General features: G+C 49.9%; 1 protein-coding gene across 2 annotated transcripts in view; it reads right to left on the reverse strand.

Moving 5' to 3' along the window:
- CPT1A (carnitine palmitoyltransferase 1A) overlaps positions 1-26,471 on the reverse strand; it is an 87,316-nt gene that overhangs the window by 45,799 nt on the left and 15,046 nt on the right. The window contains exons 2-5 of one of the 2 annotated variants that reach the window (XM_016921421.4): positions 14,992-15,145; positions 12,100-12,239; positions 7,130-7,301; positions 3,662-3,763 (exon numbers count right to left, since the gene is read on the reverse strand). In XM_016921421.4, the coding sequence (XP_016776910.2) occupies positions 3,662-3,763; positions 7,130-7,301; positions 12,100-12,239; positions 14,992-15,132 (555 nt within the window). In that variant the 5' untranslated portion in view covers positions 15,133-15,145. Of the gene's footprint in view, positions 1-3,661; positions 3,764-7,129; positions 7,302-12,099; positions 12,240-14,868; positions 14,963-14,991; positions 15,146-26,471 lie in introns of those variants that run through there. The other variant, XM_016921422.3, reaches the window with a different exon arrangement.

Below are 26,471 nucleotides of genomic sequence, written 5' to 3' on the forward strand. Positions count from 1 at the left end.
GAAAGTAACACTGGTCAGGTGTGGTAGCTCACACCTGTAATCCCAGCACTTTGAGAGGCTGAGGTATGAAGAGTGCTTGAGCCCAAGCAATCTTGACCAGTTCAAGACCACCCTGGGCAACAGAGTGAGACCCCCATCTCTGCAAAAAAAAAAAAAATACAAAAATACAAAAATTAGCTGGGTGCGGTGGCATGTGCCTGTGGTCCCAGCTACTTGGAAGGTTGAGGTGTGAGGATCACTTGGGCCCAGGAGTTCAAAGCTGCAGTGAGCCATGATCACACCACTGCATTCCAGCCTGGGTGAGATGCTGTTTCCCCCAGCAACAAAAAGTAAAACTGTTGCTAACCCCACAATTTGTCATGACATATTTTAATCTGACAAGTTGTTTGTCTGCTGTAAAAAACAAAGCTTGGTGCAACAGTAATCTCTCTATGGTCCCTCCCTGTACATTGAAAAGTAAGACCCCACTCCCTTAAAAGGGCCAGCTGTAGCTGGGCACGGTGGCTTATGCCTGTAACCCCAGCACTTTGGGAGGCTGAATCAGGAGGACTGCTTGAGCCCAGGAGTTCAAGACCAGCCTGGGCAACATGGCAAGACCCTGTCTCTACAAGAAAGTATTTGCAGGCATAGTGGTGCACACCTGTGGCCCCAACTACTTGGGAGGCTAAGGCAGGAGGATCACTCGGGCCCAGGAATTCAAGGTTGCAGTGAGCTAGGACGGTGCCACTGCATTCCAGCCTGGGCAAAAGAGTGAGACTCTGTCTCCAGAAAAAAGGGGGAGGGGGCAGGTGTCAAGCATCTTGAGGCTTATTCAAAGTAAAATGCCCGTGAATGAGACAGAAAATCATGCCCTGAATGAGCTGAAGTGGAACCCTGAGCTACGCAACACAGACAGAGGTCACTGAAGGTCAAGCATCTCTCGCTCACCCCATCCTGCCAGTGGAACAGGGGCCTTCATCAGCCCTGATTTGCAAGTGTGGGCACAGAAGAGGAGAGATGGGGTGGGCCAGGTATGGTAGCTTGTGCCTGTAATCCCAGTACTTTGGGAGGCCGAGGTGGGCAGATCACTTGAGGTCAGGAGCTCGAGACCAGCCTGGCCAACATAGTAAAATCCTGTCTCTACTAAAAATACAAAAATTAGCCGGGTATGGTGGTGCACACCTGTAATCCCAGCTACTCAGGAGGCTGAGGCAAGATAATTGTTTGAACTTGGGAGATAGAGGCTGCAGTGAGCTGAGATCATGCCACTGCACCCTAGCCTGGGTGACAGAGCAAGACTCTGTCTGAAAAAAAAAAAAAAAAGAGCAGACATGGGAAGAAACTTACCAAGGCCAACAGGGACTCAATAACCAAGGCTGGATTCAAACCTTTAGGGACTCAGTAACCAAGCCTGGATTCAAACCCTTAACCTGAGAAGTTTTTGCTTATTATTATAGTTTTAAAATTGGAGTCCCAGGATGTGGAAAAACTAAAGCACCCATGCACTGCTGGTTAGAATGCAAAATGGTGCAGCTGCGTGAGAGTCTCGTGGTTCCTCAACGAGTTACCACGGAATTCCCATGAGCCAGCAATTCCACTCCTGGATACGTCCCCAACAGCGGATGAACAGGTGGATAAACTGTGGTCCTTCCATACAATGGAATACTATTCAGCCACAAAAAGGGATGAAGTTCATCCATCCTACAACACGGGTGAACTCTAAAGACATGCTAGTCACAAAAGGCCATGTGATTCCATTTATGTGAAATGTCCAGAAGAGGCAAATCCATACAGACAGACAGGAGATTAGTGGTTCTGAGGGGCTGGGAGAGGGAGGTAGAAGGATGGGGAGTGACTGCTTAGTGGCTATGAGCTTTTGGGGGATGAAAGGTCCTGGAACGAGACAGCAGTGAGGGCTGCGCAACATTATAAATGTACTTAGTGCCCCTGAACTGTACACTTGAAAATGGTTAACAGTACAATTCATGTTGTGTACATTTTACCATAATTTTTTTAAAAAGAAAGAAATGGAGCTGCTCCCTCTCCTTTTGTTCAATTAAAGAAAAAAAAAGACCGAAGCAGGTAGATCACTTGAGCTCAGGGGTTCAACACCAGCCTGGACAAGACAGTGAAACTCCGTCTCTGGAAAAAAAAAAAAAATAGGGCCAGGCGTGGTGGCTCACGCCTGTAATCCCAGTACTTTGGGAGGCCGAGGCAGGCAGATCACGAGGTCAGGTGATGGAGACCATCCTGGCTACAGTGAAACCCCGTCTCTACTAAAAATACAAAAAAAAATATTAGCCAGGCGTGGTGGTGGGGGCCTGTAGTCCTAGCTACTCAGGAGGCTGAGGCAGGAGAATGGTGTGAACCCAGGAGGTGAAGCTTGCAGTGAGCCGAGATCACGCCACCGCACTCCAGCCTGGGTGACAGAGCGAGATTCTGTCTCAAAAAAAAAAAAAAAAATATTGCCATATGTAGTGGCATGCACCTGTAGTCCCAGCTACTCAGGAGGCTGAAGTGGGAGGATCATTTGAGCCCAGGAAGTTGAGGCTGTGGTGAGCCAAGATCGCGCCACTGCACTCTAGCCTGAACAGCAGAGTGAGACCCTGTCTCAAAAAAAAAAAAAAAAAGAAAAAAGAAATGAGTAGCTTTGAGGATGAAATGACAGGCTTTCTAGGTAGTGCCTTGCCCCTGGGGGCCTGGCTTTGAAGTGGGGCTGCTGTGTCAAGAAGCACCCTGTCCTCAGACCGGCTAGAAGCTGACTATCACCCCACCCTCAGCTGGTGACCCTCACCAATCAGATCAAAAACATTCGCCACCCAGCAACAGATGAACGGATAAATAAAATATGGTCTAGCCATGCAATGGAATACTATTCAGCCATAAGAAGGAGGGAAATTCTGACACAAGCTGTTATGTAGATGAACTTTGAAGACATTTTGCTGAGTGAAAGAAGCCAGTCACAAAAGGACAAATATGATATGATGCCACTTATATGAGGTCCCTCAGATTGGCAAATCCAGAGGCAGAAAGTAGAAGAGAAGTTACTAGGTGGGGGGAGGGAAGAATGGGGAGTGACTGCAATCATTTAATACAATGTTGTATTTAGTAATTATGTAAAGTAGCAAAAACTGGCCTGGCGCAGTGGCTCATGCCTGTAATCCCAGAACTTTGGGAGGCTGAGACGGGTGGATCACTTGAGGTCAGGAGTTCGAGACCAGCCTGGCCAACATGGTGAAACCCTGTCTCTACTAAAAATACAAAAATTAGCCGGGTGTGGTGGCAGGTGCCTGTAATCCCAGCTACTCGGGAGGCTGGGGCAGGAGAATCACTTGAACCTGGGAGGCGGAGGTTGCAGTGAGCTGAGATTGCACCACTGCATTCTAGCCTGGGCGACAGAGGGAGAGTCCATCACAAAAAATAAAATAAAATAAAATAAAATAAAGCTTTAAAAAATGCACAAGCAGTTTCTCTATGAAACCTGACACTTTTTAAAAAACACCTAAGATGCAGCAGTGATGCATTGGAAAAAAAATAAAAAGAGTTCCTATGAGAACCCTACCAGGCACACCGCTGAAGGCTACTTGAGCCAAATGACGGTGACCTAGTTCATCATAATTAAGACCTAAGCCTTAATCCACAGATGGCTGACATTTCAGTGTGAGGCCTAAGCCACACCTACCCTGTTCACAGTGTCTTTGACAGCCGGGACCGGCAGGCGAGGCAGCGATGTCTGGAAGCTGTACAACATGGGTTTTCGGCCTGAAAAGATCTTGACCATACCCTGAAGAGAGAGAATTATATTATCAGACTACTGCCATGCTACCCTGAAGGCACCTATTCTCGTCTGATCTCGGAAGCTAAGCAGGGTTCAGTCCTGGTTAGTACTTGGATGGGAGAATTACAATTTCAAAGACAAGGCTATGTTAAAGATCCGAAGCCACTTTTCCCATGCGCACAATGTGTCAACCACTTACTGATTTTCTGTGTCGATTTATTTTTCATCTGGTCCATCTTTTACCTGCCCCATACTTACAGGTTCTAGCAAATAAGCATATAACCCTGCCCTCCATGCCAATAAAAGCCTGGGCAACATGGCAAAACCCCACCTCTACAAAAAATTAGCCAGGCATGGTGGCATGTGCCTGTTGTCTCAGCTACTTGGGAGGCTGAGGTGAAAGGATTGATTGAGCCTGGGAGGGTGATGCTGCAGTGAGCCATGATCACACCACTGCACTCCAGCCTGGGCAACATAGTGAGACCCTATGTCAAAAAGCAAAACAAAAACAAACAAACCAAAAAACCAGGTAGAATCAAAGCCAAGCCTGACAGAGGCCGTGAGATGTCGCTGCCAGCGTCGTGACTGGCCAGGACCCTGACCGTGCTTCTGCACCTAGGGTGAGTCTCACCCCACCTCCTTCTGCAAGGCCCTTAGTTTCGGGATGGGCTCCAGGCTCTAGGAACAGTGAGGAGGGTCAACGTGCTTGGCCCTGAGCCAAGCCGAGGGGAAGCAGTGTCTTTCCTTCAGTCATTGCCAAGCCTCCCAGGGGACACATCTGTGGCCCTTGGTTTTAGGCTGGATGATCAAGCCTGTATAATAACCAGTCACCTCAATGGCAACCAAAACAAAGGCAGTCCTCGGGCCCAGGCGGGGAGTCCTGGTACTGCAGGGCGTTGGGACTCAGCTGAACCTCAGCCGTGAACCCACTGGAGGGAGTGCCCTTTAGCCTGCTTTGCCAAGTGTGGGAGCCACCCCTGAGTCTCTTCTAGGTGTTAAATTCTGCTTCTCTAGAAATCAGAAATTTTATATCCAAATGGTAGAAAATTGATTTGACAGAAAAAATTGGTTTGGCTGGGTGTGGTGGCTCACGCCTGTTGATCCCAGCACTTTGGGAGGCCGAGGAGGGTGGATCGTTTGAGCCCAGGAGCTCGAGACCACCTGGCCAACATGGCGAAACCCTCTCTATTAAAAATACAAAAAATTAGCTGGGCGTGGTGGTGTATGCCTGTGGTCCCAGCTACTGTGGAGGCTGAGGTGAGAGAATCGCTTGAGCCCAGGAGGCGGAGGTTGTAATGAGCTGAGATTGCACCACTGCACTCCAGCCTGGGTGACAGAGCAAGATGCTGTCTCAAAAAAAAAAAAAAAAAATTTGTTTGGCAAAGAGTGGAGTCCCAGTGTGTGGTGGGCACTGCAGCGACTCCCACGCTTCTCTCACAAGCAGGCTCCCCCAGAGGTTGGGACAGCAGCCCAGTCCAGGCAGGCACCACTGTGGGGGCCATCCCGAGGCGACCAAGCAGAAGGGCCCCGGGGCCAAGGTCGGGGCAGACAAGAAACCAAAGCAGACCCACGGCTTCGTATACACCGGCAGACCCACGGATCAGCCCCATTCGAGAAAGATTCTGCAGAAAATGTTTGCATGATGACCTGGTCCATTACAACCATTTAGGCCACTTGGCAAGACAGGGGTGAATAAAGCAGATGTTTCTTTACACACGTCTGGCCCCAGAAACCCAGGTTGGGCTTGAGGTGCCGAGCAAAGCCCAAGGCCCAGGGCCATGACTACAATGGGCAGATGGTACATGGGGCACACACCCGCCTGCAGGGGGTCACAGGGGCCCCAGCCCCCCAGACGGAGGCCTCGAAAGTCCAGAGACGATGCCCATCTTGGAGGGTTGATTTTCAGAAAAACTAAGCCCATAAATTTTTTTTTTTTTTTTTTTTGAGACAGGGTCTGGCTTTGTCCCCTAGGCTGGAGTGCAGTGACACAACCACAGCTCACTGCAGCCTTGACCTCCTGGGCTCAAGCGTTCCTCCCACCTCAGCCTCTCAAGTAGCTAGGATTACAGGCATGCACCACCACGCCTGGCTAATTTGCCTGGCTAATTTTTGTATTTTTAGTAGAGACGGGGTTTTGCCATGTTCCCCAGGCTGGTCTCAAACTCCTGAGCTCAGGTGGTTCACTGGGCTTGGCCTCCCAAAGTGCTGGGATTACAGCCATGAGTAGCCGTGCCCAGCCCCCATAAAAACATTTAAATTGAGACCGGGTGTGATGGCTCATGCCTGTAATCCCAACACTTTGGGAGGTCAAGGTGGGCCGATCACTTGAGCTCAAAAGTTTGAGACCAGCCTGGCCAACAAAACCCCGTCTCTATTAAAAATACAAAAATTAGCCAGCCATGGTGGTGTGCACCTATAGTTCCAGCTACTCAGGAGGCTCAGGTGGGAAAATCACTTGAGCCTAGGAAGTCGAGGCTGCAGTGAGCCGTGATGGTGCCACTGTACTCCAGCCTGGGCAATGGAGCAAGACCCTGTCTCAAAAAGAAAAAAAAAAAAAGCTGGGTACAGTGGTTCACACCTGTAATCCCAGCACTTTGAGAGGCCAAGGCAGGATCACCTGATGTCAGGAGTTCAAGACCAGCCTGACCAACATGGTAAAACCCCGTCTCTACTAAAAATACAAAATTAGCCAGGCATGGTGGTGCATGCCTGTAATCCCAGAAACTTGGGAGGCTGAGGCAAAAGAATTGCTTGAACCTGGAAGGGCGGAGTTTGCAGTGAGCTGAGATCACACCATTGCACTCCAGTCTGGGCAACAAGAGTGAAACTCCATCTCAAAAAGAACTAAAATGAAAAAATATAAATAAAAATAAAAAAGAAAAACATTTAAATCATGAAATTTGGACAAGCATCCACATATATGGCAAAGCCATTACCTTAAATAAGGGACCCTTGGGCTGAGGGCCAAAGCAACCTGAAGGAACATTCCAGAAGCTAAGTCTGAGTCACGGGAGCCTGTCCGAGGGGTCAGCTAAGGTAACCATTTAATGCCTGACAACAAGTGAGTCAAGAACGCTACAAAGAACCGGATGGACAGCACTTTTATTTGATGAATGACCTGAACTACAAACCGAGCAGACCTCAATATAAAATGCTGCAGGTCTCACTAATGTCACGAAAGAGAAGCACTCTTTGGCCCCTGCTTTTGTGTCATGGTGACTCAAACCTCTCCAGCCATTCAAGGTTGAGGCCCAAGTCACCAACCAAGCATAGAGGGAGAAAAGGTCGCAGGGGTGTCCTTCCGCAGGGGTGTCCTTCTTCCCAAAGCCCAAACTGTCCACCCCCTCCACAGCCAGAGGGACACGCAATTACCATCCAGATCTTGGTGGCACGACTCATCTTGCCGTGCTCAGTGAACATCCACCCGTGGTAGGAGAGCAGCACTTTCAGGGAGTAGCGCATGGTGACGATGAGGGCCACCCACAGGCCGGTGCCAAACAGCACGCCGCTGACCACGTTCTTCGTCTGGCTGGACATGCAGTTGCTGTGGAGACAGACCCAGACAAGGGAGGCTGTGCGTGAGGCCACACGGTGCCACCAACACCACCGGTGACGCCACAGACACCACGTGCTGCAGGGCCCAGCAGCCTGCCCCAGGTACAGCCGGGAAAGTCAGAGGGAGAGCACTTGCAGGAACTGAGCTCTTAAAACACTCACGGGCACTCTCCTCCTCACCCCAAAACCAATCACGCCGAAAGTAGCTGGCAGACCCAGGCGCCCGGGGCGGGCCTGTATGCTCTCTTCCCAGAGGTCCCTTCAGCCCGATCTGCTCGGGTGGCCTCGAAACCAACCAGGGCTAATTTGTGTCTTCTGGAAAAAGATACAGCTTCCTCCAGGACCTCAGGACCAACGGCAGAGGGGATGCTGTGAGGCCAGGACCTGGCCACCATGAGAGCCATGCCCTGCCGACCTGTGCGTCCCCGGCAGGTGCGCAGGAGATTCTGGGCCACTTTCTTCAGCTCTTGATGAATTTTTTTCTCTCAAACTTACTTTTAGATGTAATCGTAATCTCAAATTATTTGTTACAACTGTTACCTCCAGTATTTATATCAAAAGAGCTTGTTTTTGACTTAGGCATATTTAGCACAAATAAAGAAACGGACTGTGTAAAACGGTCATGTAAATATTCAACTTAAATACAGGAAATGTTTTTGTTTGTGAAGGAAGGTAGTATATATTATGGTAAAGATGGGACTTTAAAAATGAGATGAAATTCAGCTTTTTTTTTTTTTCGAGACAAGAGTCTCGCTCTGCTGCCCAGGCTGGAGTGCAATGGTGTGACCTTGGTTCACTGCAACCTCCACCTCCCAGGTTTAAGTGATTCTCCCATCTCAGCCTCCTGAGTAGCTGGGATTACAGGTGCGCACCACCACATCCAACTAATTTTTGTATTTTTTGTAGAGATGGGGTCTTGCCATGTTGCCCAGGCTGGTTTCAAACTCCTGTCAGGTGATCCACCCGCCTCGGCCTCCCAAAGTGCTGGGATTATAGGTGTGTGCCACTGTGCCTGGCCAGAAATGCAGCTATTTTGTGGTTTGTTTTAGTTTTGGTTGTTTTGGGAACTGCAAAATATTTTTTAAATGAAAACTATTTAAGCATGCTTCAAATGATTAAAACACCAATATATATAACCTAAAGTTGTCCCTAATATTTGAAAAGCACTAATTTGGCCAGGTGCAGTGGCTCAAGTCTATAATCCCAGCACTTTGGGAGGCTGAGATGGGTGGATCACTTGGGTCCAGGAGTTCGAGACCAGCCTGGACAACATGGCAAAACCCCATTAATACAAAAATAAAATTTAAAAAAGAAAATAAAATAAGAAATAAAAAATAATAAAAATAAAAAATAATAAATATTTCTTCAAAATAAGAAACAAAAAAAAGAAAACCACTAATTTAACACTGTATAATATTTAAGTGGACAAAAACAAATTATCTTCAAGGTTATATACTCTTTGCTCCAAAATGTATATCTTTCTATAACCCGTGAAATCTAGCACTGGAGTTTCACTGTAGTCTCTTTTTTGAACCTATACACTCTTTTCTGGTCATCTAACCTATAAACAAACTTGGGTTTAGGGATTTAAGAAGCTATCTTTTAGATAATCTACATTTTAGATTACTGAAAGAAAAAGACCTATATACTTACTTGATTTGCAAAAATAAAAATATTTTAGCATAAACAAATAAATGACACATTCAAGATTTTTAAAAGTATAGACATAGAGGCACTCAGATAAAAAACGTTAGCAAAAAGCTTTCTTTGAAAGGACATGCTCCTTACAAGGCTGTCGGGGACAAACTCAGAGACAAACCTCACATGACACGGATGACTCCACTTTTTTATTCTTTCTTTTTTTTAAGAGATAGGGTCTCACTATGTTACTCAGGCTGATCTTGAACTCCTGGGCTCAAGCAATCCTCCTGACTCGGCCTCCCAAAGTGCTGGAATTACAGGCCACCGCACCCAGCCTGACTCCACTTTTGAAGGCAGCAGCCCAGAGATACTGCAGATCCCCTCCAGGACAGGAAATGGCCCATGAGGCTGGAAGACGTTGGCCCTTAACCCGGCCTTTCTAAATTTAGGCCAGGGATGGCCCAGTTTACCAAAATAGGTTTAAGAGGTACAAAGAAACAAATCTTACAAAGACCCAGATTATTAAGGGCTTTAAACAGTCAACACTTCTAAATATAATCCAGTTTTAAGGGAGCGCCTACACTAGAGAGTAAATTAAAGATCTGGCCTGGGTGCAGTGGCTCACGCCTGTAATCCCAGCACTTTGGGAGGACAAGGCGGGTGGATCACTTGAGGTCAGGAGTTCAAGACCAGCCTGGCCAACATGGCGAAACCCCATCTCTATCAAAAATACAAAAATTGGTTGGGCATGGTGGCATGTGCCTGCAGTCCCAGGTACTCAAGAGGCTGAGGCAGGAGAATCACTTGAACCTGGGAAGCGGAGCTTGCAGTGCGCCGAGATCGCACCACTGCACTCCAGCCTGGGCGACAGAGTGAGACTCTATCTCAAAAAGAAAAAAAAAAAGATATTCATTAACCCCATGAGAGAATGAAAAGTACGTAGGAACAGCTCCAGACACAAGGCTCGGAGGCAGCTACCCACCGCAGGCCTGTGGGTCCTGGGACCTCAAGGAAGAGAGCAGCCAGGCCTGCCCTGAGCACCCAGGTCTGCCAGCTGCTTTCTGAGTGACAGCAATGACAGAAGTACCCAGGCAGACAAGGAAACTGGCAGGCATCCCAGCCAGGCATGCTTCTGCTAAAATGACTGGGAACTTTTATTATGTTTCTTGCAGACTCTTATAGAGGCCTGAGCCAGCATTCCTGAGCTACCTCAAGGTTGCAAGCAACTCAGCTGGACGCTCGATGACTCTGGAGGGTCCAGGGGCTTCCTGGAGAAGGAACAGGATGTGGAGGGGTCCTCTGCAGACCCTTCGCAAAAAGAGGTTCAGGAATCAGGGCACTTGCTCAAGCTGTCATCAGGAGACTCAGACCATTAATCTGCTTAATCTTTTATTTCTAGTCATCAGAATCAAGGCTGGGCATGGTGGCTCACACCTGTAATCCCAGGACTTCGGGAGGCCGAGGCGAGTGGACCACCTGAGGTCAATAGTTCGAGATCAGCCTGGCCAACATGGTGAAACCTCATCTCTACAAAACATACAAAAATTAGCCAGGCATGGTGGCGGACACCTGTAATCCCAGCTACTCAGGAGGCTGAGGCAGGAGAATTGCTTGAACCCAGGAGGCGGAGGTTGCAGTGAGCCGAGATCGCACCATCGCACTCCAGCCTGGGCAACGGAGCAAAAACTCAATTTCCAAAAAAAAATCAAATTCAGCCGTTAACTGTGAGTGAGTTTTCATTTACGTCTCTTTTTCTGCCGGTTTATTTTCTTATTTCTTTCTGATTAAACAATATTTATATGCAAACAACCTGGAAGGCGTGACTATAAAGATCCAGAGCTTCGTTTTCTAGCTTAGCCCAGACCCGGCATTGTGCCTTCCACCTGCAATTCCTGGCCCCAAAACAAAGCCCAATTATGAGGAGTTGGTGGCTATTATTGACCTCAGGTGATCGACCCACCTCGGTCTCCCAAAGTCCTGGGATTACAGGTGTGAACCACCGTGTCCAAATGGCAAAAATGCCATTGGTGTAAACAAGCAGCACAGAAATCGAATCAAACGTCTGGCACGGGGCAGCAGGGACACTTCCGAGACACTGTGGAGCTTTCAGACCCGAAAGTAAAATGTGTGTCCAAGCCCAAGGGTCACGGCTGCACGAGGAAGCTGAGTCGCCCTGCGTTCCACTGTCTGGACGTTCAAATGGTGGTAAAGCAGCGGTGTTCACTCGCATTTGTCTCACAGAAGCTTCTGGGGCAGGGGGTGGGGGGACCTCAGTGCTACACTGAAGAAAGCACAGATTTCAGAGCTGCACAGAGCTGGGTTTGAACTCTAGCTTCCCCGCTCCCTCTTCCTGTGACTTGGGCAGACACCTGCACCTGTCTGAATGCTTTCTCACTGGTAAAAGGGACCCTAATGAGAGGTCACTGCAGTGCAGGCTCTGACCTTCCTAGATGGGAGTCTGGGCCATCTCCAGAACTGGATGGAATAACGGACATCACAGGTGTGCAATAAACATGTGCTATCAACAGGCAGCAGGTGGTTAGAAAAAAAAAATAAAATGAACATGTGCTGAATGTTACCTAAGGTGTCTCTGGGCCTTACCTCTTGGTAGCAAGAAATAAGCCCCAGGAAAATCCAAAACCCTAGAGGTAGGAGGGACGGGGGGTCCCTGGAGATTTCTAAACCATTCTGACAGAGTTAAGTGGGTGAGGTCCCTGCAGAGGACCCCACAGCAGTCAGTTCAAGGGTCACAGAACTCTGGAATGAACAGACTCCAAGTGCAAAGAAATGACTACATGGGGAATCAGCCCTTTGAGCAGAAATTCCATTTCAGAGCCCTATTGGCCAGGCTAAGGGCACTGTCATTATTGACCAAACCCTCGGGCCCTGACACCTTCCAAGGGGTGCCCCAGGGCCACTACCACTCTTCTCACCCTGGTCTTCAGAGGAAAGGCTGCAGGGGACCGCAAACTCCTAGGGGGACCTTAACAGCACCCAGGAGACGGGAAGAAAGCTGACGTGAGAACAGCATCAGGAGCTTCACATGGAATCCAGAACAGTGACAATCATCACATTTGAAGAGACATAAAAACAGCAATAAAATCGGTAACTTCCCAGACAATTGGAGATTTCACAGGATTACTTACGCCGTTTCCAGGGTCCGATTGATTTTTGCAATTATTCCTAACGAGGGGTCGATCTTGGCGTACATCGTTGTCATCACACCCACCACCACGATAAGCCAACTGGAGGGGCTTGCCGGGTACACGCCAGTGATGATGCCGTTCTAAAGACAGACACCCGGGCCGTGAGCGGTGTCCTCCCACAACCCACAGGGCAATGACGCTTCATGGCCCCTGGCAGCAGTGCTGCTGGGACGGCAGGCAGTGAGAAGAGGGTGTGGACAGCGTGTGTGCACTGAGAAACCACACCCCACTAGCTGGGACTCTCCCCAGAGTTTACAGCCTGCAGTGATTCCAGTTTCCTCCCTTCCACTACTTCTGAGCCAAAACCCACCCTGAAAGCTTCCCCAAGAGTCGACGCCCCGGGACATGATAATCAGCCCAGGCACTAGTTTAGCTGGTGAAGGACGTCACTGAGCCACCATGATGTCCTGTCCCCAGCCTGCTACTGTCTAGAATGCCCCGAGACCCCGGTTCCAAAACTGCTCCTCTTGCCACCCCTGTGTCAGAAGGGCTGCTTAACCCTGAAGATTTCATGGGAGACCTCACCCCATGTCGAGAATTTGCTGTAAAATACTCCAGCCAAAAAAAAAAAAAGGATTATATCAAACAAAATTGGCAAAATTGTTGAAACAAGGAAGGGAACGGTGGGGATCTTTAATCAGTCCTCTTCACTCTTGTGTATGTTTGACAACTCCAATTAAAAAAAATTCTTCCTAAACCATCCTAATAAGATATTGATTTCACCAAGATAATGGATTAAAAATGACCAAAGCAGGCCAGGTGCGGTGGCTCACACCTGTAACCCCAGCACTTTGGGAGGCTGAGGTGGGCCGATCACTTGAGGTAAGGAGTTTGAAACCAGCCTGACCAACATGGTGAAATCCTGTTTCCACTAAAAATACAAAAAATTAGCCAGGTGTGGTGGTGGGCACCTATAGTCCCAGCTACTCAGGAGGCTGAAGCAGAAGAATCACTGAGCCCAGGAGGCGGAGGTTGCAGTGAGCCAAGGTTGTGCCATTGCACTCCAGCCTGGGCAACAGAGTGAGGCTCTGTCCAGAAAAAAAAAAAAATTAGCCGGGCATTGTGGTGTGCACCTATGGTCCCAACTACTTGGGAGGATGAGACAGGAGGATTGCCTGAGCCCAGTGAGGCTACAGTGAGCCGTGATCGCACCACTGCACTCCACCCTGAGCAACAGAGCAAGACCCTGTCTCAAAAAAAAAAAAAGAGGGGAGGGGAGGGGAGAGGGAGAACAACATTCCCACTGGGTTGAATATGATGGCCAAGCCTCTGCATCCAAGTTTCTATTTTCCCAGATTCCAAGGTGAAAAAGAGCAGCTCTCGGCGAGCCGAGCTAGTGCCTCAGTGACATCTCGGATGTCACCTTGGTGGGTTATTTATCTGGGCCCAAGAACCCACAGGCTGAGCCCCAGGGACACCCGTGCAGCTGTACTGGCTCCCAGGGGCTTGCCCGCCATGCTGTCCCTGCTGCCACCTGCTCTTGAGCTTAGGCCTTTCTCAGTGGCCCACTTCAGTGCCGCCCTCGGAGAAGGAGCACCGGGAAGTGCACAAACTGAACTGAGTTACCGCTGGGGCTGGCAGGGGGGTCGGCGGGGGGGATTTCCACTTTTGACTTGATGAACTTTCACCTAGTTTGCGTGTTTTCAAACATGCACTTGTTCCTTCTATGATGTTTAAAATAAATTAAAATACATGGAAAAACAAGACACTTACTTAAAAAAGAACAAAGTTCCACTTCTTTAGATAAACAGAATTGAGAACATGTGGACTCAACTGTATTTGAACTTATGTGGAGAGTTTCTTTTTTTTGTTTGTTTTTTTTGAGACAGAGTCTCACTCTCTCACCCAGGCTGGAGTGCAGTGGCGCGATCTCGGCTCACTGCAAGCTCCGCCTCCCGGGTTCATGCCATTCTCCTGCCTCAGCCTCCCGAGTAGCTGGGACTGCAGGCGCCCGCCACCACGCCCGGCTAATTTTTTGTATTTTTTAGTAGAGACGGGGTTTCAACGTGTTAGCCAGGATGGTCTCGATCTCCTGACCTTGTGATCCGCCCTCCTCGGCCTCCCAAAGTGCTGGGATTACAGGCGTGAGCCACTGCACCCGGACCTTATGCAGAGAGTTTCTAATGTGTGAATGTTTTATAAACAAAGTAGTTATTACATCCACTTGCTGAAGTTTGGAAAAAAATATTTTTTTGTTTTTTTGAGACAAAGTCTCGCTCTGTTGCCCAGGCTGGAGTGTGGTGGCTCAATCATGGCTCACTGCAGTCTCTGCCTCCCAGGTTCAAGTGATCCTCCCACCTCAGCCTCCTGAGTAGCTGGGACTACAGGTGCATGCCAACATACCTGCCTAATTTTTCTATTTTTTGTAGAGATGGGGTTTTGTCGTGTCACCCAGGCTGGTCTTAAACTCCTGAGCTCAAGCAATCTGCCCACCTCAGCTTCCCAAAGTGCAGGGATTACAGGTGTGAGCCACTGCACCTGGCCTGGAAAAAATCCTATTTGAACAAGGTGTAAAGGATTCTGACTCAGAGCAGAAGATGTGAATTCTAGTCTTTACTCTGCCTTCTATTAAGTAGGTCGCTGGCCCTTTAAGCCTCGATTTCCCAGTCTGCTTTAACGCATGCCAAGTCCCTCCACCTGCCTAATGGAACTGCTCCAAGCATCCAGTGAGCTAAAGTCTATGTGACGGTGCCCCCAAGCCTTAAGTACCATGGAAATAGGTAAGTGATATGCAGTCGCCAGTCTGAAACACGTAGACCTCAATAGCTGCCAGAGCCCCATTCTTAGATATTAAAAGGCATACTGTGTAGATTTCAACAAATCTCAGAAAACCTTGAATCTGATGAACTTCTTTTTCCAGGAATGAAGTCCAGAGAGATAGATTTGTCTAAGAGCTTCATGGCTCAGCCGCAGGTCAATCCCGTCCGGAGTGACCGTGAACTGAAAAGCCACAGCTTGGTGAGCTTCTGCCATCTTCAGAGAGTACCTGGAAGGAGAAGGAGAAAATGTAACACAGTGGAACGTGTGACCAGACACTAAAAAAACCCTCATACAGAAGTGCCATTCCTTCTGAACTTAAGTTCTTCCTCGCCACTTAACAGATTTAATACTTTTCATCAACAGACCAATTCCATCACCACAGCTGGCACCCCCTTGCATGTCCACCGCTACAAAGACAGTTGCCGCCTCTGCTTAGAGGCCCAAGATGATCATCAGGAGTCAGGTCCGTGGTACCCCAACCCTGGCCCTGGACATTCCCCGGAACCACGCCTCCAAGCCAGCATCCAGGCCCGTGGTACCCCAACCCTGGCCCTGGACATTCCCCGGAACCACGCCTCCAAGCCAGCATCCAGGCCCGTGGTAACCCAACCCTGGCCCTGGACGTCCCCTGGAACCACGCCTCCAAGCCAGCATCCAGGCCCGTGGTACCCCAACCCTGGCCCTGGACGTCCCCCGGAACCACGCCTCCAAGCCAGCATCCAGGCCCGTGGTACCCCAACCCTGGCCCTGGGCATTCCCCGGAACCACGCCTCCAAGCCAGCATCCAGGCCACACCTACTGACGTAAAGCTCAAGGCGCTTCAGCAACTCGCACAGCACAGACAAATCTCAATCTTGCAGCCAGGCCCTTGGAGGCTGGCATTAGAAGAGGCCCAGAGTGTCCACGCAGGAGTCCATGAAGGAGCCCACGACAGCCCTAGACCCTGAACTTCGAGCGCAGATCAATCCCAAATGCCTCTGCCTCTGGTGTCTGTGTGGCTGCTCTTTCGAGAAACTGTTCTAGGGTTTCAGAGAGACCCACGAAGACTCCATGAGTCACATGCGCAGACACCTCAAGAATGGGTGTTCACAGACGGAGCGGGCCTTCTTCCTCGGAGGCAGCGGCTGAACCGGAACGTGCCTTGGCGGCCCCACGGGCTAAACGGATTCCGGGGCGCTGCAGTCCAGACCCAAGCACAGCCCCTGGGGACAGCATCCCCTGGCCGGCTGCAGAAAACTGCTTCCGGATCTGCTACATTCTTCCTGTACCCTTCATCCTGGCTCCGGCCGCCTTCCTTGAGGCTCCTTGGCACAGCCTCTCAGCACAGCACAGCCCACCCCCATCCCCTCCTGGACCCCCCGGGGTGGTGGCTCCTGCCCTTCTCACGGTGCCTCCTCCACCTCCTCCCAAGCTGCCTGCCACAAAGTACTAAATGGATAAAAGAGAAGCTAAGAGGAAAAAACTATCAAGGACCATAATAAAAATCCAAAAACTCGTGTGTGTGTGTGTGTGTGTGGTGTGTGTGTGTATACGTGTGTGTGGTATGTGTATGTGGTGTGTGTGGTGTATGTGTGTGGTGTGTGCGTGTGTGGTGTGTGTGTGTGGTGTGTGTGTGTGTGTGTGTGTGGTGTGGGTGTGTGTGTGTGGTGTGTGTGTGGTGTTGTGTGGGGGTGAGTGTGTGTGGTGTGTATGGTGTGTGTGGTGTGGGGGGGTGCGTGGGTGTGTGTGTGGTATGTGTGGGGGGGTGGGTGTGTGGTGATGTGTGGTTGTGTGTGTGTGGTGTGTGTGTGTGGGTGTGTGTGCGTGTTCTCACCACAGGATGGTTTTCCTGTTTTTGCCCACTGATGCCCTCTGAAGGCGAGATCAAAATCAGTGGCTATCACAGTTTCAAAGATCCCCTGTTACAGAAATCAGCCTGACTCAGTCCTCCACCAGCCAAAACACAGAACCATCCGCTGGCAGGCCCTAGAAAGGCACCCAACTTCAGACATCTGTCCATATTACAAATATTTGTTGACTCCCTCCAACGTGCCAGCCGAGGAGAAGAGCTGCACACCAGCAGAAAAGGTCCCTCTGCCCTCCCACAGCTTAGACCGGGCTAACAAGCAACGCAGGAGCAGTGCTCTGGTGCAGGAAGGGGAGAAGCCGAGGGGACCTCTCAGGAGACAGGGAAGCCAGGAGAAGGAGCAACCATGGGAAGAGCAGGCAAGAGCTGGAGGCAGGAAGGGCAGGAGGCTGGGGTCAAGGGCAGGAAGCTGGGGTCAAGGGCAGGAGGCTGGGGGTCAAGGGCAGGTGTCTGGGGTCAAGGGCAGGTGGCTGGGGTCAAGGGCAGGGTGGCTGGGGGTCAAGGACAGGCTGTCGGGGGGGTCAGTGGTGGGACAGCTAAGGTCAAGGGCAGGCCAGCTGGGGTCAAGGGCAGGGTGTCGGGTCAAAAGCAGGTGTCTGGGGTCAAAGGCAGGGTAGCTGGGGTCAAGGGTAGGTTGTCTGGGGTCAAGGGCAGGTGGCTGGGGTCGACAGGGTGTCTGGGTTCAAGGACAGGGGGCCTAGTTTGGAGAGGAAGGCAGAGGCAGCCGGTGGGAGGTGGCAGGGTTTTGTGCTAGCAATGGAGAAGCATCCAAGGGCCCGGAGAAAGGGGAACCTGCCACTATTTCTGTTCTAAAGACCACTCTGGCTGCTGTATGGAGTATGAATGGGGATGGGGAAGCAGGACCAGTTAAGAAGCTGAGGCTGTCTTCCAGGAAGGTGCATGGGCCTGGCCCAGTCTGTCAGTGACAGGGACAGTGACAGTGTGGACAATGACCCACACAAGACAGTCTGCAGAGGCACCTTGAGCTGCACTTGCTGGTGAAATGGGCCCTCGGGCTCCTGACTTGAGCCACCCACTCAGTGAAGCCAGGTACTGACAAGGGACAGTCTCAGGGAGGGAAGGAGGCAGGCTGGGGCAGAAGCTGAGAATTCATGCCTGGACCTGCCACATGTGAAATGTCACCAGGACATCCGGGTGGAGATGCCCCACATCGCCAGAGTGAGGGAGGAGCTGGGCAGGATGACACACCCGGGAGGTATCAGCACAGAACCTGCCAGCTCTGCCTCAATGACTCGGAAAGAGTAATTTGGCAAAACTACATTCCACCAGCTATAACTTCAGCTTAGAGCAATTTGCAAAGCAATCGACAATATGTATGGGCCAGGCACGATGGCTCATACCTGTAATCCCAACACTTTGGGAGGCTGACGTGGGAGGATCGCTTGAGTCCAGGAACTCAAGACCAGCCTGGGCAACATGGCGAAACCCCGTCTCTGAAAAAAATAAAAAATTAGCCAGGTGTGGTGGCATGGGCCTGTAGTCCCAGCTACTTGGGAAGCTGAGGCAGGAGGATCCCTTGAGCTCAGGAGGTAGAGGCTGCAGTGAGCCATGATCACGCCATTATACTCCAGCCAGGGCGACAGAGTGAGACCCTATCTCAACAACAGCAACAACAACAACAACAAAACAACAGTATTTACATATTATTTAGTAGGCACGCAGCCAACTCCCATGGCCTGGCCAGTTTTAAAGGAATGGATCCCATTTTTGAAAGCAGCAAGATCACCAAGCAGATGTTTGCCATGGGTTGAAGAGGGCATCAAAGCAAGCAGCTCTGAACCATTTCTCAAAAAGCTATCTAAGCAGCTGTAAGACTCCTGTGGAGTCTCAAGGTTAACTTTTTTTTTGAGACGGAGTCTCACTCTGTCGCCCAGGCTGGAGTGCAGTGGCGCCATCTCAGCTCACTGCAACTTCCACCTCCCGGGTTCAAGCGATTCTCATGCTTCAGCCTCCCGAGTAGCTGGGCTTACAAGTGCCTGCCACCACGCCTGGCTAATTTTTTCTATTTTTAGTGGAGACAGGGTTTCACCATGTTGGCCAGGCTGTTCCCGAACTGCTGAGCTCAAATGATCCGCCCACCTCGGCCTCCCAAAGTGCTGGGATTACTGCTATGAGCCACCACGCCTGGCCTCAAGGTTAACTCTTAGCCCCCTTCCCCATCAAAGCCTTCGCAGTAACCATGAGGAAGGCATCCCAGAAGAGGACTCTGCAAAGCATGCACCGTGGCAAATAAAGTGACGTGACTGGCTACCTCTGCACGATTGATAAGATCTCCTGGGCTTCATACAGAACACAAAGGCATTATTCATGGCAGTGGATTAAATATAGCGTCTGCAGCCAAGTCCCTCCAAAGGTATGTATCCGACGCTTGCTCAGAAATCTAACCTCTGATAGGAAGAGTCAGACTGGAGGTAATTATAGTGTCCTTTCTAGGAGTGAAACGCCCTCGCAGAGCGATCTGAGTTTAATGAAGGACTTGTTTATTTGGACTGGTTCAGGGTAACCCTAAGAGTTCTAAATGCCCCTAAGGTGCACAATTTGTTTTTCTACTTCTGCAGGAGCTGAGATGGGCTGTCCTGACCTAGCCTCTCCCTCTTTGAGCCATGAGCAGAAATGAGTGAATCCAGCAAGGGCCAGAGGAGCTCCCTGTGCAAATGTAATGAGCGCAAATCCCACCCTGGGTTCTGGCCTGGATCAGTGGCCTTATGCTTAAAAACACTGATATAGCCGCACCTACAGCAGTCCCCTCTCAGCTACAGTTTGCACCTTTGTTTGTTTGTTTGTTTGTTTGTTTGAGACAGGGTCTCGCTGTATTGCCCAGGCTGGAGTGCAGTGGCACGATCATGGCTCACTGCAGCCTCTACTCCCCAAGCTCAGGTGATCCTCCCACCTCAGCCTCCTGAGTAGCTGGGACTATAGGCATGCACCACCATGCTCAGCTAATTTATGTATTTTTTTGTAGAGACAGCATTTCACCACCTTGCCCAGACTGGTCTCGAACTCCTGGACTCAAGCGATCCACCCATCTCAGCCTCCCAAAGTACCGGGATTACAGGCGTGAGCCACCATGTCTAGTGATTTTGCTTTTTGAAGTCTCAATTATCCATGGTCAACCACCATCTGAAAATATTAAATGGAAAACTCCAGGCTTGGTGCGGTGGCTCATGCCTGTATTCCCAGCACTTTGGGAGGCCCAGGTGGGTGGATCACTTGAGGTCAGGGGTTCAAGACCAGCCTGGCCAACATGGCGAAACCCTGTCTTTACTAAAAATACAAAAATTAGCTGGGCATGGTGGTGCATGCCTGTAATCCCAGCTACTTGGGAAGCTGAGGCAGGAGAATTGCCTGAACTGGGAGGCAGAGGTTGCAGTGAGCTGAGATTGCACCACTGCACTTCAGCCTGGGGTACAGAGTGAGACTCCATCTCAAAAAAGAAAAAAAATCATAGTTTTCGATTGTGCAGCATTCTGAGCAGTATGATGAAAACTCCCACCGTCCCACTCCCTCCTTCCAGGGACGTGAATCACCCCTTTACCCAGGCTACCCATGCTGTCAACACTCCCTGCCTATAGGGAGTTACTACACAGTAGTACTACACAGGAAAACACCTCGTATACACATCTGTCCCCCGGAATCTGAGGGGGACTAGTTGCAGGACCCCCACGCTTACCAAAACCCATGAATGTGCAGTCCCTTATAGAAAATAGTGTAGTATTTGCAAATAACCTACACACATCCTCCTGTATATATATTTTTTTGAGACACAGTCTCGCTCTGTCCCCCAGGTGGGAGTTCAGTGGTGCAATCTTGGGTTCAAGTGATTCTCCTGCCTTAACCTCTAGAGTAGCTGGGACTACAGGCATATGCCACCACGTCTGGCTAATTTTTGTATTTTTATTTTATTTATTTATTTTTGAGACGGAGTTTTGCTCTTGTTGCCCAGGTTGGAGTGCAATGGCACGGTCTCAGCTCACTGCACCCTCTGCCTCCTGGGTTCAAGTGATTCTCCTGCCTCAGCCTCCTGAGTAGCTGGGATTACAGGCCCCCACCACCACGACTGGCTAATTTTTGTATTTTTAGTAGAGACAGGGTTTCAGTACGTTGGCCAGGCTGGCCTTGAACTCCTGACCTCAGGTGATCCACCCGCCTCAGCCTCCCAAAGTGCTGGGATTACAGGTGTGAGCCACCGCGCCCGGCCTACATTTTTGTATTTTGAGTAGAGACCTGGTTTCACCACGTTGGCCAGGCTGGTCTCAAACTCCTGACTTTAGGTGATCCACCCACCTCGGCCTCCCAAAGTGCTGGGATTAACAGGTGTGAGCCACCACGCCCAACCCTCCTGTATACTTTAAGTCATCTCTAGATTACTTACAATAATGAATACCTTATAAATGCTATGTAAACAGTTGTTATGCTGTATTTTTATTTTGTATTATTTTTTGTTATTATTTAGGTTTTTTCTTTTTCCCCAAATGTTTTCAATCCTTGGTTGGTTAAATCCACAGAAGCAGAGCCTGAGGATACAAAGCCGACCGTATAGGTTTGGTTCTGTCCGCAGATTCAGGCACCCACCAGGGGTCTTGGAATGTATCCCCCCAAGGATAAGGGGGGACCACTGCAAGTGTAAGACTGCCTCCTGTGGCCAATAGGGAGTGCAGATCTAAACCACAGGAAAACACCACTTCACACTCAGGAGGATGGCTAGTATCACAAAGATGGATGATAGCAAGTGTTGGTGAGGATGTGGAGAAATCAGAATTCTCATGCATGGCTGGTCAAATGGTGCAGCCACGTTGGCAAACAGTCTGTCCGTTCCTCAAAAGCTTAAATACAGAGTTACTGGCCTGGCACCGTGGCTCACACCTGCAATCCCAGCATTTTGGGAGGCCAAAGCAGAAAGACTGCTTTAGGCCAGGAGTTCCAGACCAGCCTGCGCAACATGGCAAGCCCCTGTCTCTATATAATAAACAAAAATTTTAAAAAAATTAAAAATTGGGCCAGGTGCAGTGGCTCACCCCTGTAATCCCAGCACTTCGCAAGGCCAAGACAGGAGGATTGCTTTGGCTCAGGAGTTCGAGACCAGCCTGGGGAACATGGCAAGACCTCATCTCTATTAAAAATCAAAGAAATTACCCAGGCATGGTAGTGCATTGCTGTAACCCTAGCAACTTGGGAGGCTGAGGCAGGAGGATCGCTTGAGCCCAGGAAGTGGAGGCTGCAATGAGCTGTGATTGCACCACTGCACTCCAGCCTGGGCAACAGGGGAGATCCTGTCTTAAAAAAAAAAAAAATTGTAGAAAAATAGACTTACCATACGACCCAGCAATTCCATTTCTACATATATACCCAAGAGAACTGAAAACATGTCCATACAAAAGTCTGCACACGAACACTCACAACATCGTTCATGATAGGCAAAAAGTGGCAATACATTCTGCTGATGAATGGATAAATATAATGTGGTCCATCCATACTGTGGAATAGTATTCAGCAATGAAAAGGAACGGACCTCCGACACCTGCTGCAACATGGATGGACCCTGAAGACGTGATGCTGAGTGAAAGAAGCCATACAGAAGGTCATATATTGCTGATTCTATTTATTCTAAATGTCTGGAACAAGCAAATCTACAGAGACAAAAAGTACACTAGTGGTTGCCAGGGGCTTGGAGCAGATGGGAAGATAGGGAGGTCATGGGTAAGGAGTTGGGGGTATCTTCTTAGGGTGATGAAAACATTCCAAAATTGATTGTGGTGATAGTTGCACAACTCTGTGAATATACTAAAAACCACTGAAAGCCTGGGCAACATGGCGAAACCCTGTCTCTGCAAAAACTACAAAAATTAGATGGGTGCGGTGATGTGTGCCTGTAGTCCCAGCTACTAAGGAGGCTGAGGTGGGAGGATCACTTGAGCCTGGAAGTTCGAAGCTGCAGTGAGCCGTGACTGCACCACTGCATTCCAGCCTGGGCAACAGAGCAAGACCCTGTCTCAAAAAAAACCCAAACTCACCGAAGTGTACACTTTAGATGGGTGAATTTTATGGTATATGAATCTCTCAATAAAGCTGTTACCAAAAAATACTGTCTGAAGAAGTGTTATCTATTTAATGTCTATGCACCTAACCATTCTCTCCTCAAATATATAATGGTGGGGGTGGATATGTTGTTATTTTCTTCCATATCCTGTCCACCATAATGCTCTGGTCACATTAAGGACTCATTCAGCAGCCATAAAAAAGAATGAAATTGGCCGGGCACGGTGGTTCACGCCTGTAATCCCAGCACTTTGGGAGGCCGAGGCGGGAGGATCAACTGAGGTCAGGAGTTCGAGAACAGCCTGACCAACATGGAGAAACCCCATCTCTCCTAAAAAATACAAAATTAGCCGGGCATGGTGGTGCATGCCTGTAATCCCAGCTACTCGGGAGGCCAAGGCAGGAGAATCACTTGAACCCAGGAAGCAGAGGTTGCAGTGAGCTGAGATCATGCCATTGCACTGAAGCCTGGGCAACAAGAACAAAACTCTGTCTCAAAAAAAAGAAAGAAAGAAAGAAAGAAAGAAATCATGTCCCTTGCAGTAATATGGATGCAACTGGAGGCCTTTATCCTAAGTGAACTCACTCAGAAACAGAAAACCAAATACCGCATGTTCTCACCTATAAGTGGCAGCTAAACAATGGGTACCCATAGACATAAAGACGGAAGTGACAGGCCGGGTGCGGTGGCTCACGCCTGTAATCCCAGCACTTTGGGAGGCCGAGGTGGGCAGATCACCTGAGGTCAGGAGTTTGAGACCAGCCTGGACAACATGGTGAAACCCCATCTCTACTAAAAATACCAAAAATTAGCCAGGCGCGGTGGCAGGCGCCTGTAATCCCAGCTACTTGGGAGGCTGAAGCAGGAGAATCGCTTGAACCTGGGAGGCGGAGGTTGCAGTGAGCTGAGATCGGGCCACTGCACTCCAGCCTGGGGGACAAGAGCAAAGCTCCATCTCAAAAAAAAAAAAAAAGAGAAAAAAGATGGAAATAACAGACATTGGGGATTCCAAAAGGGAGGGGAGGCAGCAGGGCAAGGGCTGAAAAATTACCTATCAGGTACAATGTTCACTCTCTTCCCTTTCATCGAGGGCACTCTGGGTACACCAGAAACCCAACCCCACCAGTATGCAAAATGCCTGTGTAACAAACAGGCACGTGTACCCCCAAATCTAAAATTAAATTAAATTTAAAAAAAGACTCATTCAAAACAACTGTTACCTCATGGCATTAAGGAATTTCTGTGAATTATCTTTTAGGTATTACAAGATATTGTGGTTATGTTTTTTAAGAGACAGAGTCTTGCTCTGCTGCCCAGGCTGGAGTGCAGTGGCACAATCACAGCTCACTGCAGCTCTGGGTTCAAGCAATCCTCCTGCCTCAGCCTCCTGAGTAGTTGAGACCATGGGTGTGAGCCATGGCACTCAGGCAGTGGTTATTTTTAAAAAGCGTTCCCATCTTTTATTGATACATCCTAACATATTGCTACATGCAATTGTATCTTTTTTTTTTTTTTTTTTTTTTTTTTTTTTTGAGACTGTTGAGTCTTGCTCTGTCGCCTAGGCTGGAATGCAGTAGCACGATCTAGGCTCACGTTAACTTTTGCCTCCCGGGTTCAAGCAATTCTCCTGCCTCAGCCTCCCCAGTAGCTGAGACTACAGACAGCCGACACTGCACCCAGCTGATTTTTGTATTTTCAATATAGCCCAGATTACACCATGTTGGCCAGGCTGGTCTTGAACTCCTGACCTCAGGTGATCTGCCCAACTCGGCCTCCCAAAGTGCTGTGAGCCACTGTGCCCAGCCTAATTTAATCTTTTATCATATCTGGGACTTGCTTCAAAATCACTTGGGGTGGGACAAATGGACGGACGGGTAGGAAGGAGCCATGTGTGAGAACGGGTGAAGGGCAGGGCTGTGCAAGCCCGGTAGGCAAGTGTCTCTTCTACGCACGTTTGAGATCTCCTGATGTTTTAGAATGTGTTGAATGAAATGAAACATTCATCTGCTGCAATTGGAGCTCAAAAATCTCATGTTTGGAGAGCTCCTCAGATACTCCAAGTGCCCCAGGTGCCCACCTCCCAGGAAGGGAAGCACACACTTCTCACCCCATAGCCCACCCAATACAACAGGGCTGGCAGCAGAGAAACGGCGTAACCCATCCTGAGCCAGGGAAGATAAAACCAGGAGGAGCAAAGGTTTCCGGGGCCAGAGCATATGGGAAGTTGGCCATGCCCAAGTCCCCTTACCCCGTCCCCACTACCCACAATCTGGAAATACCTGAACAGTCACCACCTGCTTGCCCAACCCAACAGGATTTTTATGACCCTGGTGTAAAAAGGATGAGAAAGGAAAAGCAGGGCCTCCCCCCAGTGTCCGCCTCCCCGAGTGCCCGCCTCCCTCCAGTGCCTGCCCCCTGCCTCACCCAGCCAGCCTCTTCCAAGTGCTTCCTCTTCAGGCAGGAGGCCACGCTCCTGGCCCACGCAGGGACTTCACCTCTCCCCAGAAGAGGGCACACCTGCTCCCTGCCTTTCACCCAGCTGGGAGTGGATGCAGAGTGGCAGCTTCTCCCACCTCTGAATCACCGGAAACAAAGCCGGGGGACTGCAGAAGACACGGGCACCATGGCTTCACAGAGGCCAACCCACCCCAGTGAGTGCCACCCAGCTCCTGGGCCAGCCTCACTCACTCCAGACATAGGGCAGAGGGTTCCTAATGTCTCTAAAACCGAGGAACTCATAAGAATGGTAACCAGATAAAGCCATTCGCACCACAACCCCCTTCCCTCCCTGGCCCTGGAGAGTAGAGGGCCCCAGACCAGAGTCTGAGAGTGGTCAGCACGTTTCTTGCCTTGATGTACCCCCGCATTGAAAGCCAACCTGAGGCCAGGCACTGTGGCTCAGGCCTGTAATCCCAGCACTTTGGGAGGCCAAGGTGGGAGGATCACTGTAGGTCAGGAGTTCGAGACCAGCCTGGCCAACATGGTGAAACCCTGTCACTACTAAAAATACAAAAATTAGCCGGATCTGGTGGTGCACGCCTGTATTCCCAGCTAATTGGGAGGCTGAGGCAGGAGAATTGCTTGAACCCGGGAGGCAGAGGTTGCAGTGAGCCGAGACCAGGCCACTGCACTCCTAGGTGAGAGAGTGAGACTCCGTCTCAAAAAAAAAAAAGGTCAGGCGCGGTGGCTCACGCCTGTAATCCCAGCACTTTGGGAGGCCGAGGGGGGCAGATCATGAGGTCAGGAGGTAGAGACCATCGTCGCTAACACGGTGAAACCCCATCTCTACTAAAAATACAAAAAAAAAGTTAGCCGGGCGTGGTGGCGGGCGCCTGTAGTCCCAGCTACTCGGGAGGCTGAGGGAGGAGAATGGCGTGAACCCGGGAGGCGGAGCTTGCAGTGAGCTGAGATCAGGCCACTGCACTCCTGGGTGAGAGAGTGAGACTCCCTGTCAAAAAAAAAAAAAGGAAAACCAACCCGGCCCTCAGCGTGACTTTCTGTAACATACTTTACTTAGCACAAACGGGATCCCTCAAAGTAAATCGGGTCTGCGGCCTCACCGCACTGGCATAAACAGGACTGGGACTACAGGTGGCTAACCTCACCTTCCTGGAAACAGACAGCAGCCAGGTGAGGCAGGTGAGCAGC

This window comes from Pan troglodytes, chromosome 9, assembly GCF_028858775.2.
Source record: "Pan troglodytes isolate AG18354 chromosome 9, NHGRI_mPanTro3-v2.0_pri, whole genome shotgun sequence".
Lineage (NCBI taxonomy): Eukaryota > Metazoa > Chordata > Mammalia > Primates > Hominidae > Pan > Pan troglodytes.